General features: G+C 48.4%; 1 protein-coding gene across 5 annotated transcripts in view; it reads left to right on the top strand.

Annotated features, from left to right (window-relative positions):
• TNFRSF11A (TNF receptor superfamily member 11a) overlaps nt 1–13,816 on the top strand; it is a 50,159-nt gene extending 36,343 nt beyond the window's left edge. Inside the window, exons 9-10 of one of the 5 annotated variants that reach the window (XM_082699366.1) lie at nt 736–1,501; nt 12,600–13,816. In XM_082699366.1, the coding sequence (XP_082555492.1) occupies nt 736–1,501; nt 12,600–12,946 (1,113 nt within the window). In that variant the 3' untranslated portion in view covers nt 12,947–13,816. Of the gene's footprint in view, nt 1–732; nt 1,502–12,599 lie in introns of all 5 variants that reach the window. The other 4 variants (XM_082699365.1, XM_082699367.1, XM_082699369.1 and 1 more) reach the window with 4 other exon arrangements.
• The last annotated feature ends 5 nt before the right edge of the window (nt 13,817–13,821 follow it).

Raw genomic sequence — 13,821 nt, 5'->3', positions numbered from 1 at the left:
TATCAAAATCAAGATAGTTAATCATGATACAAACTATTATCTGATCCACATGTGATATTAAAAATGTCTTTGATTATCCCATCATGTTCCACAGATCTATTGTCTGCGGTATAAAGATAGATACCGCAGGCAATAGATATATTTAAATATAGAGAATTTAAAATGTAAATTTTAAACCACGAGGTCATCCTGATTCTTCCAGGTCCAGTTCCAATACCACGGGATTCATTCGGTCTCTCCCTTACCTGGATTTGAATCTTCCTTTTCCGACAGGACGAAGCCTGGTTCCTGTTATTCTCAATATATTTACTCAATTCCTCAATGCTAGAATACACAGAAAGTAGTTTCAGAGTGTTTGAACTGTACTACAGAAAAAAACAAAACTGCTAACTAGAGTTCCTTTTTTGTTTACTTTTTTTTTTTTAATTTAGATTGAATATTATGGTCCAAATACCGTGTTGTAAAGTTACTTGAGTTAGGTCTTCGCTTTGCTTCAGTGTGAACACGCTATTCGTTTGAAATGCAGTTTGATTCTCTGGTTCCCATATTCTATTTCAGGGTTCTCCCTGACTCTGTAATCTTAAATAACACAAATAAAGTGTCATAAGGAGGTTTCCATCTATACTTGTTGTGGTGGAAATAATTACTCTAAACCATCTCCGGCCATGGTTAGCAGAAACATGTTCTAATAACTCTGGGCATTAATACTTCTGCCTTCTGAATTTACCTCAGCAGGAGTCCTCAGGCAACAATTTCAGCAGCACTCCTAGGGAGGCCTCTAGTCAGCGTGAAATTTGTGATGGTGTCTTACTGCTGACTCTGGAAGAGAAGATGTTCTCTGAAGATCTGTGCTGTCCCGACGGTGGCGGTCTCTGTGCGGCGGCGTGTGCAGGCGGCGGGCCTGGTGCACAAGGCCAGGAGGCCGGGATGCTCACCCTGGTCAGCGAGATCCAGGGGGACCCCTTCCGGCAGATTCCCATGGAAGACGAGTATGTGGACAGGCCCTCCCAGACCCCAGACTCTTCTTCGCTGTTCCTCACCCAGCCTGGGAGCAAGTCCACCCCGCCTTTCCCCGAGCCCCTGGAGGTGGGGGAGAATGACAGTTTAAGCCAGTGCTTCACTGGGACAGACTGCCTGGCCGATTCTGAGAGCGGCCACTTCGCAGAGCCCCTGGGCAGGACTGACTGGACTCCCGTGGCCTCCGAAAAGTACTTGCAAAAAGAAGTGGAGGGCGGCCACTGCCCGCCCTGGGCAGCCAGCGCCAGCTCGGCCGATGGCTGCGCAAACTGTGGAAACCCGGCCGGGGAGGCCCGGCACCCCCTCCTGGCTTCGGCGAGCAGCGGCCCCTGGCCCCAGTGCGCCTACAGCATGGGCCTCCCGCCTGAGGACGCCGCGGACCGGGCGGACCAGCCCGCCGACGGGGCGGACGCCCGGCTTCCCGGAGCCGCGAGGGGAGGCCCCGGGTCCGGGAGCGCCCCCGGTGACCCGCCGCCTGCCTCTGGTAAGTGATGCTCCTGCTGTGTCTCTTGCTTCGGAGACAAGAGGCCTGTTCCTGGGGCAGCGTCTGGAGGCCAGTGTCCCAGACCGTCTGGGGAAGGACGCTAACGCGGGGCAGATTGCCCTGGAACCTTTTCTCCTGATAGGCTTCTTGGCAGGGTGCGTTTTGATTGAACGCCCATGTGCAGTCTGTGGACTGTGACCCTGCCCCAGCCCAGGGGGTGTCTGTTCGCTGCCCCGCGCCCAGCACCCACCGTCCGCTTCCCTGTGCCCCGCGCCCCACACCCAGCACCCACCCTCCGCTCTCCCGCACCCAGCACCCACCCTCCGAAGGCAGCGTGGATGTCGGGGTTGCTGACGTTGAGGTGTTCCCTCAGATCGCTGGGGTTTGGTGTTGTTTTTAAAGCAGCCTCTACCTCAGATCTCCTCTGAGAAAGCCTTTATGATGGTCAGGGGGACAAGCAGCATTGTTTGGTTCATCCTTAATTAATGAGTTTTTATTCAGAGTAGCTTGTGGGTTCTATACCTAATTAACGATGCAGTAAAACTGTCCTCAAATGCTCTGTAGGCGAAGCCCCTTTTACAAGCGCCGCCTGTGGTACATGTAGGGAACCAGGAGGGTCATTTTGCGATGGAAAATCGCGGTAGAGGTTTATCACTACTGTGCCGCTGGAGCATGAATAACCCACCAGTTACAATAGTAGAACTTTTTTCCCCGCACAAGGGTAAAACACCATCTGTTTTATGTTGTAGCTAGAAGGAACTCTGCCGCCGATGGGGAGGGCTCGGGGACCGTTTACCACACCGAGGCTCGGGGATCTCTTGGAGAATCTTCTGACAGCTATAGACACTCGCTCCAGAAAAACGAATATATGGGTCTATGCTATTTAAGGGGCTTCACAGAATCCTCCCACCCTCAAAGAGAAAAAAGGAAAAGAGCCCATTTGCGGGCCTCCTTTATCCTGGGATGCCTTTTCTTCTTCGCTTCTGCCTCTTTATTTAGACAGCAAGTAGTGCTGGCAGCTGCTGTTTGAATTATTTTATAACCCAGGGGTAGCTAGAGTCTGCCCTGAATGGAGACTCTTCTGCCTCGTGTTGAGGATGGCTCCTGGCTTGTTTGGCAGAACAATGTACTTTGATCGCTCTCCCAGGCTTGGTGGTTTTGCTGCAACTATACAAATTCACTGATGTGTAAATTCTATAACATCAGTTCTCAGTCAGGCTGAAAGGAGGAGATACATTTGGGGATTTTTTTTTTCCCCCCAAGAACTGATTTGTTGGTTTGTTTTTTTTTTTCCCTTTCGAAGACCTCCACCTTAAGATTTCAAGGAATTTCCATAACTAAATGTTTAGTCCTCCTGTTCCTTTGTAGAATTCAATTGCTTCTTTCCGTGGTTGATTTTCTATCTGTTGGTCATAGAGACATACAGAATGCAGGTTTCGGGAGCTGGGGGTGTGGGGAGGCCACAGCTGAGTGTGGCAGTGACCGTGTCCTGGTACCATGGCCAGGGGCAGACCAGTTTTTCAGCGAGTGACACCAGGAAGGGGATGTTAGCCACTGTGTGCACATGGTCAGCAGCTGCTGGAAGGAAAGAGTTGCCCAAATTTAAAGAGATCTTTTTCCCCCTTAGTGCCATGCAGCCAAAAGCCAGACCTGTGCTCTCCTAAGAAGAGTTAAAACAGTGCCCTAGTCTGGTTTTCATTACCGTTTCTTTCTCCCGCACTAAACCGCTAGGCATGGAGGAAAGGAGGGGGGAAAGTGTGTCATCAACTAAATGGTGTTAATTTGCAGAAAGTTTACACTGCTTTCTCTTCTCTTTCGTCTGGTGCTTAGCCATGCAAAACATCCGTGGTGAGTCGGCCTGCGGATGCCAGCAAGAGGGCCGAACTCATTCTCGCCTGAGGAGAAGCAGCGGCCAGATTGGTTTTTTTAAGCTGTGCTGTTCTCTCCATAATTACTTCTACATGAACAGGCCTTCTGGTTTCTGGTCAAAATAGCACTTTCTCATCATTGCTTTTATGCCTTTTTTTTTTTTTATAAGAGTGTCATTATTTATGTTCTATAAAATCTGTGAAAGAGTGTGGAGCTTGGGTGACAGATGAGAGGGAACCTAATCCTGTTTGATCTCCTGAAAGCCACTGGAGGTGGCCTTTTTGGTTAGGTTTTCGTTTTTTATTTGTGGGTTATTTAAACACACACACACAACCAAATCAAGCGGTTTCTGAGAAAATGACATGATTGGGTACTTCCTCAGTAGGGAGGAATAGCTCCTGGGCTCGCAGCATCCCTTTGAAGAGAAGGGTGGCTCTTCAAACAGTTCTACAAGGGTAACTTTTAAAAATAATATCCACTGTTAAAGCTATTCCAGCAATGTTATAACCTTCCAAGAACAGTGAGAATTATGCAAAGACCAGTAAGGGGAAAACATGTGTTTGGCTATGTCTTATAAAACCATTTCCTAATTTACATCTGACATTTCTGTCCCGAGGACATGATGGCGGCCACCTTGGTAATAAATCCTTTCACCTGGAGTTTGGAGAATTCTCACTGTATCCAGAAAAGTAGTGCATGGGAAAGAAAGAATCACTTCTTACAACCAAGGTGTCTGCAGTGGCCGGGGACTTGCTTTTGGCTCCCGAAACCACTTTCTTGCGTTGGCCACTTCTGAGCTGGAAACAGGTGTTTATCTACGGGGTCCACAGCGGTTAGCAATGAACAGCAGCATCCTATTTGTTTTTCTATCACATCTTTACTGAGGGTCTACTGAGCCCTGGAGACTGGGAAACCCCACAAAACAAGTACAGATTGAGGTCAGGGAATGGACAACTGAAGAAATCAGTAACTGGAGACAGCAAGGCCTCAGACAGCCTGCTGCCCCTTCCCCTCGGCCTAGCACCCCTCCCACCCCCCCTTCCCCACCCAGCCCCGCTTGTCACTCCACCCCTGGGCCTGCTCTCTCCTCCCATCCCCCCACCCAAGTTTTGGCCAGAGCCAGCCCCTTTTTCTACAGTCATGTCTCACCTGCCTCTTCTGCTCTTTCATGTGTTTCTGCTTGTGTGAACTGCCTTGGACCCACACTGTCCACTTTCCCAGAGCTCCCACTCCTCCTGTCCTTCAAGTTGCTGCTCCAGCGCTACTTCTGAACCAGGGAGGGCAGGTGTGCTGGCTGCGCGGGCACCCTCCCCCCCACTTCTGTGCGCTTTCTGTCTTTCTCACTGAGCCATGCTGGTGCACGTCTTTATCAACAAGGGGGCTCTAGGTAGCACACCATTCAGTGGGAATTCCCATGACCTTCTCCACACCTGATCTTTCCAGTGTCTCCAAGGCAGCTTAGTCACAGGATGTGAAGCTCATTTATTCAGCGAGTCATGGGTAACTAGAGGAACAGGAGACCATACCTCCTTGTCTGTTCCCTAAACTCACTCTCAGCCTCCCGCATCTTCAGTCTCTTCTGGGAGCTGGAGGCCAAGCAGGGCATGGCAGGACTGGCATGAGCTCTCCTGGACGGACCTCAGTCTCCTGGGTGGAGGAGGCAAGGTGAGCTGCTGCATGCAAGAGGCAGTGACACGCCAAGGCTGGTTCCTGGGAGCCGAGGGCACTGGCGGTTGAAAGGCACTGCCTGACCCCGTGTCTCCCTAGCCTCGGTCGGTCTCCCGTCCCTGGGTCCCCCTCTCTTGAAGTAACTATCTTTGACCATCCATTTCCGTCCTGAAAAGACAGATAAAGGTTCTCCTACCTTAATTTTCTTCTCTTTCTCTCCCCAACCCCCAAGCAATAGGCAATGCTCTATCTAGTTCTAACTTCCTTTTCTTTCTTGCTGGAATGCCATCCATGAGCTTGTGTTTTGCTTTTAGCTAAGTACTATAAGGGCTTATTTGGTTATTTGGTTATTATTTGGTTATCTGGCAATATTCATTGGTACTGAAAGTCAGTGCATTCTTTCAAAATATATGAAAAAATATGTTTACTGGATACTTTAATTCAGTCCTGCTTGCTTTCTTTCTGTTCTAATGGGGCTCGTTTTGGAAGAGTTTCATTCGTAAGCCATTCTAAGTAACTTTCAAGCATGATTCAGAATGGAACTATTAAATACTTCTTCCCTTCCTTTATCATCATATACTCCGTTTCTTCCAAATGCCTAAAACAGCACTTGCATTTCCATAAAAAGGAAAATCACATGAGAAGCATATGGGTTAAATATAAAATAAGTTTTTAAAAAATTCCAAAAGAACTCAGTGTAGCCTGGGTAGTTTGAGTGTATTTGTGTATATTTTTAGTTCTGTTCCTTGGAAGAAAAATCTACATGACAATTGGGTGGTATTATTTGCTATAGTTCATGTGATTTAATATTCACACGTTATGCATTTTAAACAACATAATAAGCTTTTGGGAAGAAGAGTGTGCATTACCTTGCTTAAAAATGTGAATTCTCTCAGAGATTGAGTTCTTAAAATGAAGCTTGTTTTCTTTGCCCGAGAAAGAGAGACTCCACGGAGGGGCCGTGTCAAGCAAGGACTTAGGCAAGTGTAGACCTCTTTCTGATTAGGATGGACACTTCATTTGTCCATTGCTTCTGTTGACGTCAATGCTGTTTTTAACCGTCTCGAGTCACCTGAAAAATTTGCTAGTTAAGTTCCAGTAAGTCTTAATGTAAACCCAACCGACCCATTTTAAATGTTAGAAATTCTTCAAAATTTCTAATTTCATAAGAATCCTCGTGTCATTCTGGCTCTCAAATCCCACTTTTAGGTAGCTTCAAATACAATGCCCAGTCACCTTGTCTTGAGAGACGAGGAGACGCTGCTCTCCTGACCCTCTGCCTGTGAGGCCCGCACCTCGTCCCACTGCTCTGCTGTCATTACATCGATGCCATCGATACTGATTTCCTCTGTTCACGGTGTGTCAGAGACCCTCCAGGGTGCCACAGAATAAGGGTCTGGGAGAGCTGACTACTCTGGCTGAGTGAGGGGCTGTGGCCAGGCCAGGCCCAGAAGTTTCCATGGGCAGGAACGCTAAGATCTGTGGGAGTGATGCCTACCTTGGCCTGTGGGTCCCCGCGCTTCCCCCAGCGGTCTCCAGGAGGTACTGTCTTCACTATCCCCGGTTCTTTGGGGAGGAAAGTTCTTTCCTTCATATACCTCCAACCCTGTCTTTTTCTCAAGTGGCAGTGAAGTTAAAATCAATGCCAAGGGCAGCCTACCAGGGGAAGGTATCAGAAGGGCAACCTTGTCCTCCTGGAGGCTGACTAGACTAAAAGTCTCAGGCCTTTGTAAGGCATCTTGAATAAGCCTCATCTACACCTTCCTTCCCTTTTCATATTTCCCCTTACCAGCTGCCAACAAGGGCTGGGCCCCTCCCCAACCGCAGAACAATCCAGGGCTTCCTTGGCCCTCAGTGGAAAGAGTTACCCCTTTGGGGCAGATACCAACCATAGAAGCCATCCAGCCGTGCCCAAAAGGAGACCCCACAGTGCCTGCAGGATCACGTAGCTTGCTGACATGGGGACCCGCTGACTCGTCCTCTCCAGTCTACTTGCCTAGCCCTATAACACCTTTCTGTCCTAAAAGCTAGAAAGCGCATCAGAAGGAATTATTTGCTATTGAGAAGGACGGTTCAGGACTGAGGTGTATACAGAAGAAGGCTATTACCGACTCATTCTAAACCTTGATCCACGCCCATGCCACAGACAAGTCATCGCTGACTTGTGTGAGGAGAGAGAGACCATGGGCTTTAGGACAGAACCATATGATGAGGGTTCAAACCAGTGACCGTCATAATGATGAATTAGTTTGGCAAAGAAAACCAAAGTTGCTTGGATTTCTGGAGGAAAATGTCCTCTTGGTCTTCAAGACATGTTGAGATCTTCCAACAAGACATGCATTGAAAAATAACATTACTGCCCGGCACATTCTTCCCATCTGTCTCCCTGGGAGTTCCACCTGCCGGGAGACGTAACGGCATCAGCGCGCCTGTGCCTTGTTGTCGGCAGTTTCCCAGCATTTTCAAACCCATCACCTCATTTGACCCCTACACCGTCCTGCAGGCAGGCGTTCTTTCTTTTCTTTTCTTTTCTTTTCTTTTCTTTTCTTTTCTTTTCTTTTCTTTTCTTTTCTTTTCTTTTCTTTTCTTTTCTTTCTTTTCTTTTCTTTTTTCTTTTCTTCTTTTCTTTTCTTTTTTCTTTTCTTTTCTTCTTTTCTTTTCTTTTCTTCTTTTCTTTTCTTTCTTTTTTTCTTTCATTTAACAGGTGTTCCATGCTGCTCTGTGCGGCCGCACCTGCCAGGCTAACAGGGCTTGCAACTTGATCCTCATTTCACAAACAATCAGGCCGACATCTGGAGAGGTTGTTAGATGGCTTGTCCCAAATCCCACAGCTAGGGCGGGCCAAGCAGGACCAGACCAGAGCTTCCAGACCCCTGCTCTCTCCTCTGTCCCTCCCCACGTACCCTGCTGGACTTGGACAGCCGCTGAAACCTCATCCCTTTAGTCAGCACTGAGCACCTTCTGCTCTTCAGAGGCCGCAACACTAGGATGACATTGACATTACTAGATGACTAGCGGGTCAGTCTGCATTAGGACAAGCCATGAGAGAAGAAGGCTCTTTGAGAGTTTCCCTTCTTAAGGCAGTGGTGGAGGCGGGAGGGGGGAGAAAGAAGTCAGCCTGGAATGCCCCCATGCGAAGTAGCCGGGAGCTGGTGTTTGCAGTGCAGCCAGCCCGGTGTGGGGGGAGCTCTCAGTAAATTCTGGATTGGGAGCACTCACACCTAGGAATACCCAGGCCCTTCTGCTCCCACTTGGCGAATGGCCATCCTTACTAAATCGTGTTCCCTGCCCCAGGACTGTGAGCTGATCCCGTTGAAACTGGTGAGCTGGTAAAAACAAGTCAGTTTGAAAAGCATGAGAACTGTTTCTGTGAAAACCGTTCAGTGCTTCTGGACTATTCAAAGAGTGATTCCAAAATCTGTTTGCTGTGGAAGCTGAGGTGGGTGAGACAACTGTGAAGGAACTGTTGAGGGAAGACAGCTCTAGAAGGATTCTGCACTCAGACTGCTTGGCAGGTGGCTTGGTTCTCATTGCACCCTGAAGAAACCAAAACTCGAGGCTGTAGGCAAAGCATCAGAGGTAGCATTGATACCATCCTAGACTTTTCCTCAAAGGGACGAGCCTCAGTGCTACACCAGAAAGTTGGTGTCAGATGTTTCCATAGCAAATAACAAGTGGCTTGAGCATCAGGGAACTATATCAAAGGATCCACGTTTCACTGGCCCAGGTAGATAGCCTCTGTGACTCAGTGTCTTCCCAAACCTCGAGTTCTGTATTGGTACAGAAAGTCAGATTCACAAATACTTCTGCAATACTGAAAGATCTCCAACTTAGAAGAGGTTACCTCCAAAATGAATCACACTAAATTAAAGCATCGATGTGGGGGAAGACCCCAGAGCAACAATCCTAAGAGCTGCCAGCCACTCAGTACCTGCTACATCATTTCCAAAGCCCAGTGAAAAATGAGAACATGAGGTGTCCATGTGCAGAAATTAATAAGTCCAAGATGATGACAGCAGAGCATTAAATCAAGCATGGCCTTCTGAGGGTAGGGCGCCATTAACCACACAGGTCACGTGCCCCTGAAGATGGCTCTACTGCCACTTACTGTCACTGGCAGATCAGTAGAACTTTTTTAGGAACTCCAGTCTATGTCAGTTTACTACTTTCATAAAAGTCAGCATGGACGGAATGCACTCGGACTTAATTGAAGGACGTCTTTGTCATTAATTTTACCTTGAGTTAAAAAAAAAAAAAAGAAATGTGAAAAAGAAAATTGCTTTAAGGGGCACCTGGGTGGCTCAGTGGGTTAAAGCCTTTGCCTTCAGCTCAGGTCATGATCCCAGGGTCCTGGGATCAAGCCCCGCATCGGGCTCTCTGCTCAGCAGGGAGCCTGCTTCCTCCTCTCTGCCTGCCTCTCTGCCCACTTGTGATCTCTGCCTGTCAAATAAATAAATAAAATCTTTAAAAAAAGAAAATTGCTTTAAAAAAAAGATTTTATTTATTTATTGATACAGAGAGAGATCACAAGTAGGCAGAGAGGCAGGCAGAGAGAGAGGAGGAATCAGCCTCCCTGCTGAGCGGAGAGCCTGATGCAGGACTCCATCCAAGGACCTTGGGATCATGACCTGAGCCAAAGGCAGAGGCTTTAACCCAATGAGCCACCCAGGCACCCCCAAAAATAAAATTGCTTTAGAATCTTACACTCCTTCTAGATACCTTTTCTTTACATCCTAATTGTCAGGAATTTAAAGGCCTTGTTCTTGTCCATCCCCGCCATTATGTCTCTACCCTAGCTCCAAAAGAATATTCTTGATCCAGTCTCAGTCAAAGGATTCTGAAATGTTTAAATATATCTCAGGTGAAAAGTTTTGAGTTCCATTTTAGATGAGAAAAAAAATAAGGATATAGATCCTATGGAATATATCAAAGATATTGTTTGCCATGAGGCAAATTGGCATGGGATGAAATTCTTAATGTGCATAATTAAACAAGATCTTGATGTGCAAGATGATAAGAAAAAATGGGCTTTGACTTGAGCTCAGACAAATTGAAGATTCTGGCCAGGAAGAAGGTCAGCAACAGTGGATTCATGAGGATGATTTGTTGGGAAAAAAATTTTTAATTAAAATGGGGGAGAAATCATATGTACCATGACATAAGTGGATAAATCTCTGTATGAAGAGGATGAAGAAGATGGGAGATTAAATTCAAAGCCATAAGCTAATCACATAGTGGCTAGCGAAGCCCTCTGTGTAGCTCTCCATTCTACTGAGACCAGCAGAACCAGAAGCCAGTGATGTTCTAATAACAGACTAGGGGAACTATATGCAGAAAATCACACCTTAAAACAACTTTTTAAATTGCTGCTTTTATTTTTAAAAAACATGGTATGTTTCAGTTAGAATAGAATGTTGATGGTATCTTCATACTGTTGTTAATTTCTCACTTTGATGTCTTCACTAACTAGTGATCTCTCCACTGGGAGGACTTCAGTGTCATGGCGCCCACTCCTCCCGCAGCCGCCACAGGAGAGGCCCTGGTATCAGCCCAGGGTCAGTAGTTGCTGAGTTACTTGGAGAAGTCATTTACACATCCCATGTCTTGGGCACCTTTTTAAACTTAAAACACAAAACTTAACATTCACATGGATTATTTTTAGTAAAGGGCCATATGTGTTGGCTGATGATAGTTTTTTTTTTTTTTTTTTTTTTTCACATTAACCTCATGATCTTAACTTCCACTCTCTCAGTCTTTAGTGTGGAATGGGAAATTGTAGAAATTTGCAAAGCAAATTTGAGTGCAAGATCCTTCTGTAGTTTTCATGTGTTTCCTTTTTTTCAATAGTTCTCTTGTCCGTTGTCACCGTACCAGTTCAGCCATTTGTGGATATTGTCTTTTGTTTTGCTTTGAGTGACTGACTCACTTTTATTTGGGTCCTTGCACTCACTTGAGTTTTTACAGAAACACTTCCCCTCTTGTATCACATCTACATCTTACCACGTTAGAAACTAGATAGTTAATTAGATTTCCTAATGAGTTCACCCGGTGAAAACAGAACTGAGAACCAACTTGGTAACTGGTGGGAGAAATAAGGCATAGACATACTAGAAAGTAGACCCCTAGTGTAGAGTACATCATATGTTAGGAGCACTTGCTGATAAATTCCAAAGGATGTGGAGTGATCCAGCTAGCCGGTGAATGGAAACACTAGCTGGCCTCCTCCATGTTGCTGGTGGGCTTATTAGGCAAATAAATCCCCACCACCATCTTGAAATATACCCCCTACAACTGCCTGTGACAGAAACAGCGTGAGTCATAAATCTTTCCGATTTGTGGCTCACACGTGACATCTGTTTTCATTTAAAATCCTTGTAGTTCCCTGGGTCACTGGGTCTTCATCTCAGCTCCTCTCAAGGTACCTTGTGGGTGGAAGGAAGTCTCCCCAATGGGATTTTCCTGTAGACTGTTGGTATTTTAGTCAAACTATCCAAAACTTGCCTTCCAAATATGGGGGAAATCTCTTCGTGTGGAGTAGTGCTAGAAAGCTAATTTGTATAAATTATTATGAAGCTGGGTCACAGTAATTGAGAAAAAAAGATGAGGACGTTAACAGTGAGGAGCCATTTTGATGTTCCCCTCTTCTCCTCAGAATGAAAGATTCTGTTTCTGATACTGAGTGTTGGGACATTTCTGCATCTGCTTGGTTTATAGCATTCATTTTCCCCTGGGACATTTCTAGATACCAGTTTTTAAAATAGAAGAGTAATAAGAGTAGCGACTTCCCTTGTTGAACTTTGTATTTGTTTCCCCAAAGGCTCACCAATTAAAGACTGATCAAATCTAGTCACCCACAAAGAGGTGATGGTAGAACCCCATAGGGATAAAACACACCTCAGGGTTCAGAAGGAAAGAGTGATTTACAGGATTTCTTTTCTTCTAGTTTAGTCTTATGAATCTCTTTTGTTCCAAGAGTTAAAGGTGTTAAGGAAATTGACTTAACCTCTGCTAAATACTGAGCCTGGGTGGACCCATGGCCCTCCAGGGCTGAACTGGAAGGTTCAGAGGTGTGACAGTCTGGTCACAGGGGAGGCTGGGCTCCTGGGCTCCAGGGTCCTATCAAGCAACAGCCTTCCCTCCAGCAGCGCGCTCCCTCACTGAGGCATCCGACCGCAGCCAGGCCCCTGTCTGTCTGCCGCCGGGGGATCTCCGCGCGCACACCTTTCCCAGGTAACGGCTGCACCTGTTACAGCCCGACACCTGCTGTGCTCGCCTGCCGGTGTCGCGAGTCCCGCGTGGCAGACGACGAAACTGGAGCATGGCCCACAGTCCTGCTTCTCTTTCGCCTTCTCCCCCGCCCTCCTTCCTCAGCCGCAGCGCGCCCGGTGAGCTGACACATGAAGGAACCGCGGGGAGCGTCCCTGCGCGTTGGGACGGTGTCGGAGGGGACGCCGCTGCGGGAACAGCCTGTTCCCTTGGGAAACTTCCCTCACAAGACCAAGTTCTCACCCAGAACCGATGACTCACCTTCTGCCCGTTCTCTCTCCTTCTCCCCCTGCAGGAAATGTGACTGGAAACAGTAACTCCACGTTTATTTCCAGCGGGCAGGTGATGAACTTCAAGGGCGACATCATCGTGGTCTACGTCAGCCAGAACTCCCAGGAGGGCCCGGCGGGGCCGGGCAGCGGCGCGGGGGAGCCGGTGGGCCACCCGGTGCAGGAGGAGAGCTCGCCGCGCTGCGACTCGTTCGCCGGCCTCGGGCCGCGCTTTCCCGACCCGGGTGCCGGCCTGGACGCGCGCCCGAGCGGGGGGCTGCAGGAGCGCGGCGCCCCGGGGCCCGACAAGGCCTCGAGGCCGGTGCAGGAGCAGGGGGAGGCCGAGGCCGGCGCGGCAGGGGCGCGGCGCTGAGCACCCGGGGACCCGCAGCGGCTCTCGGCGCCCCTCAGAGCCGCCTTGCCTGGGGGTGAGCGCCGACCTCCGGCCCTCCGGCCGGTCCTCTGTGGGCACCGCAGGGGCCGCGTCCCGGAGCCACGCGCACCTGCCCTGCGCGCGGACGGGGGCGGGCCGGGAGTGGGGGCGGGGCCCTCGCACCTGCGCCGGGGCGGGGCCTGGGGGGCGGCGCGCACCTGCGCCAGGGCGGGGCGGGGCGCGGCGGGGCCCTCGCGATCTGCTCCCCGACGACGCTCCCTCCGGGTACATCCGCGTGGGATGACCCGACGGTCAGCGCCCGCCGTACTCTGTAGAATCGGGCACTTTTCAAACACCTGCATTTGTTCTGAGCATTTACTGATACCCACAGTCACGTATCAACTGATGACACAGGTACACGGCGCTCCACTTTTACCTCCTTTCAGGGTTTTCGGTTTTCCTCCGTCCCATCCTATTTTCCATTATCATTTCATCATTAGTTTGTCTCTTTATGGCTTATGTTTTAATGATTGTTCTCTTTGGGTCTGCTTCCCCCCTCCTTGTATTTGTATTTCATTTCGGTAACATTTTCTTAATACTCTACCCCTTTTTGTTTTTACTATGTAAGGGTTTTCTTGAAATTCTCCTAAGGGTGCTGGTCTCCTTTACGTATTTTGTGCACCCCTTCTTGAAAGGTTGCCCGGATTTTGGTGATGGGTTTTTGGGGGTGGGGGCAGGGAGGTCTGTACTAAGCACTTTTGGTGAAAAGGCCTGGACTGGGAAGCCTAGAGGGAGGCTCAGGGAGCAAATGGAAGGGCTTTTGGTTTTCAAAAAAAAATTTTTGTGTTCTCATTTTCTTTAAGGGAAACCCTATT

This window comes from Mustela nivalis (genome assembly GCF_964662115.1).
Source record: "Mustela nivalis genome assembly, chromosome: 14".
NCBI lineage: Eukaryota > Metazoa > Chordata > Mammalia > Carnivora > Mustelidae > Mustela > Mustela nivalis.
The sequence above is the reverse complement of the archived record's forward strand: the minus strand, read 5'-3'. Positions and strand labels throughout refer to the sequence as shown.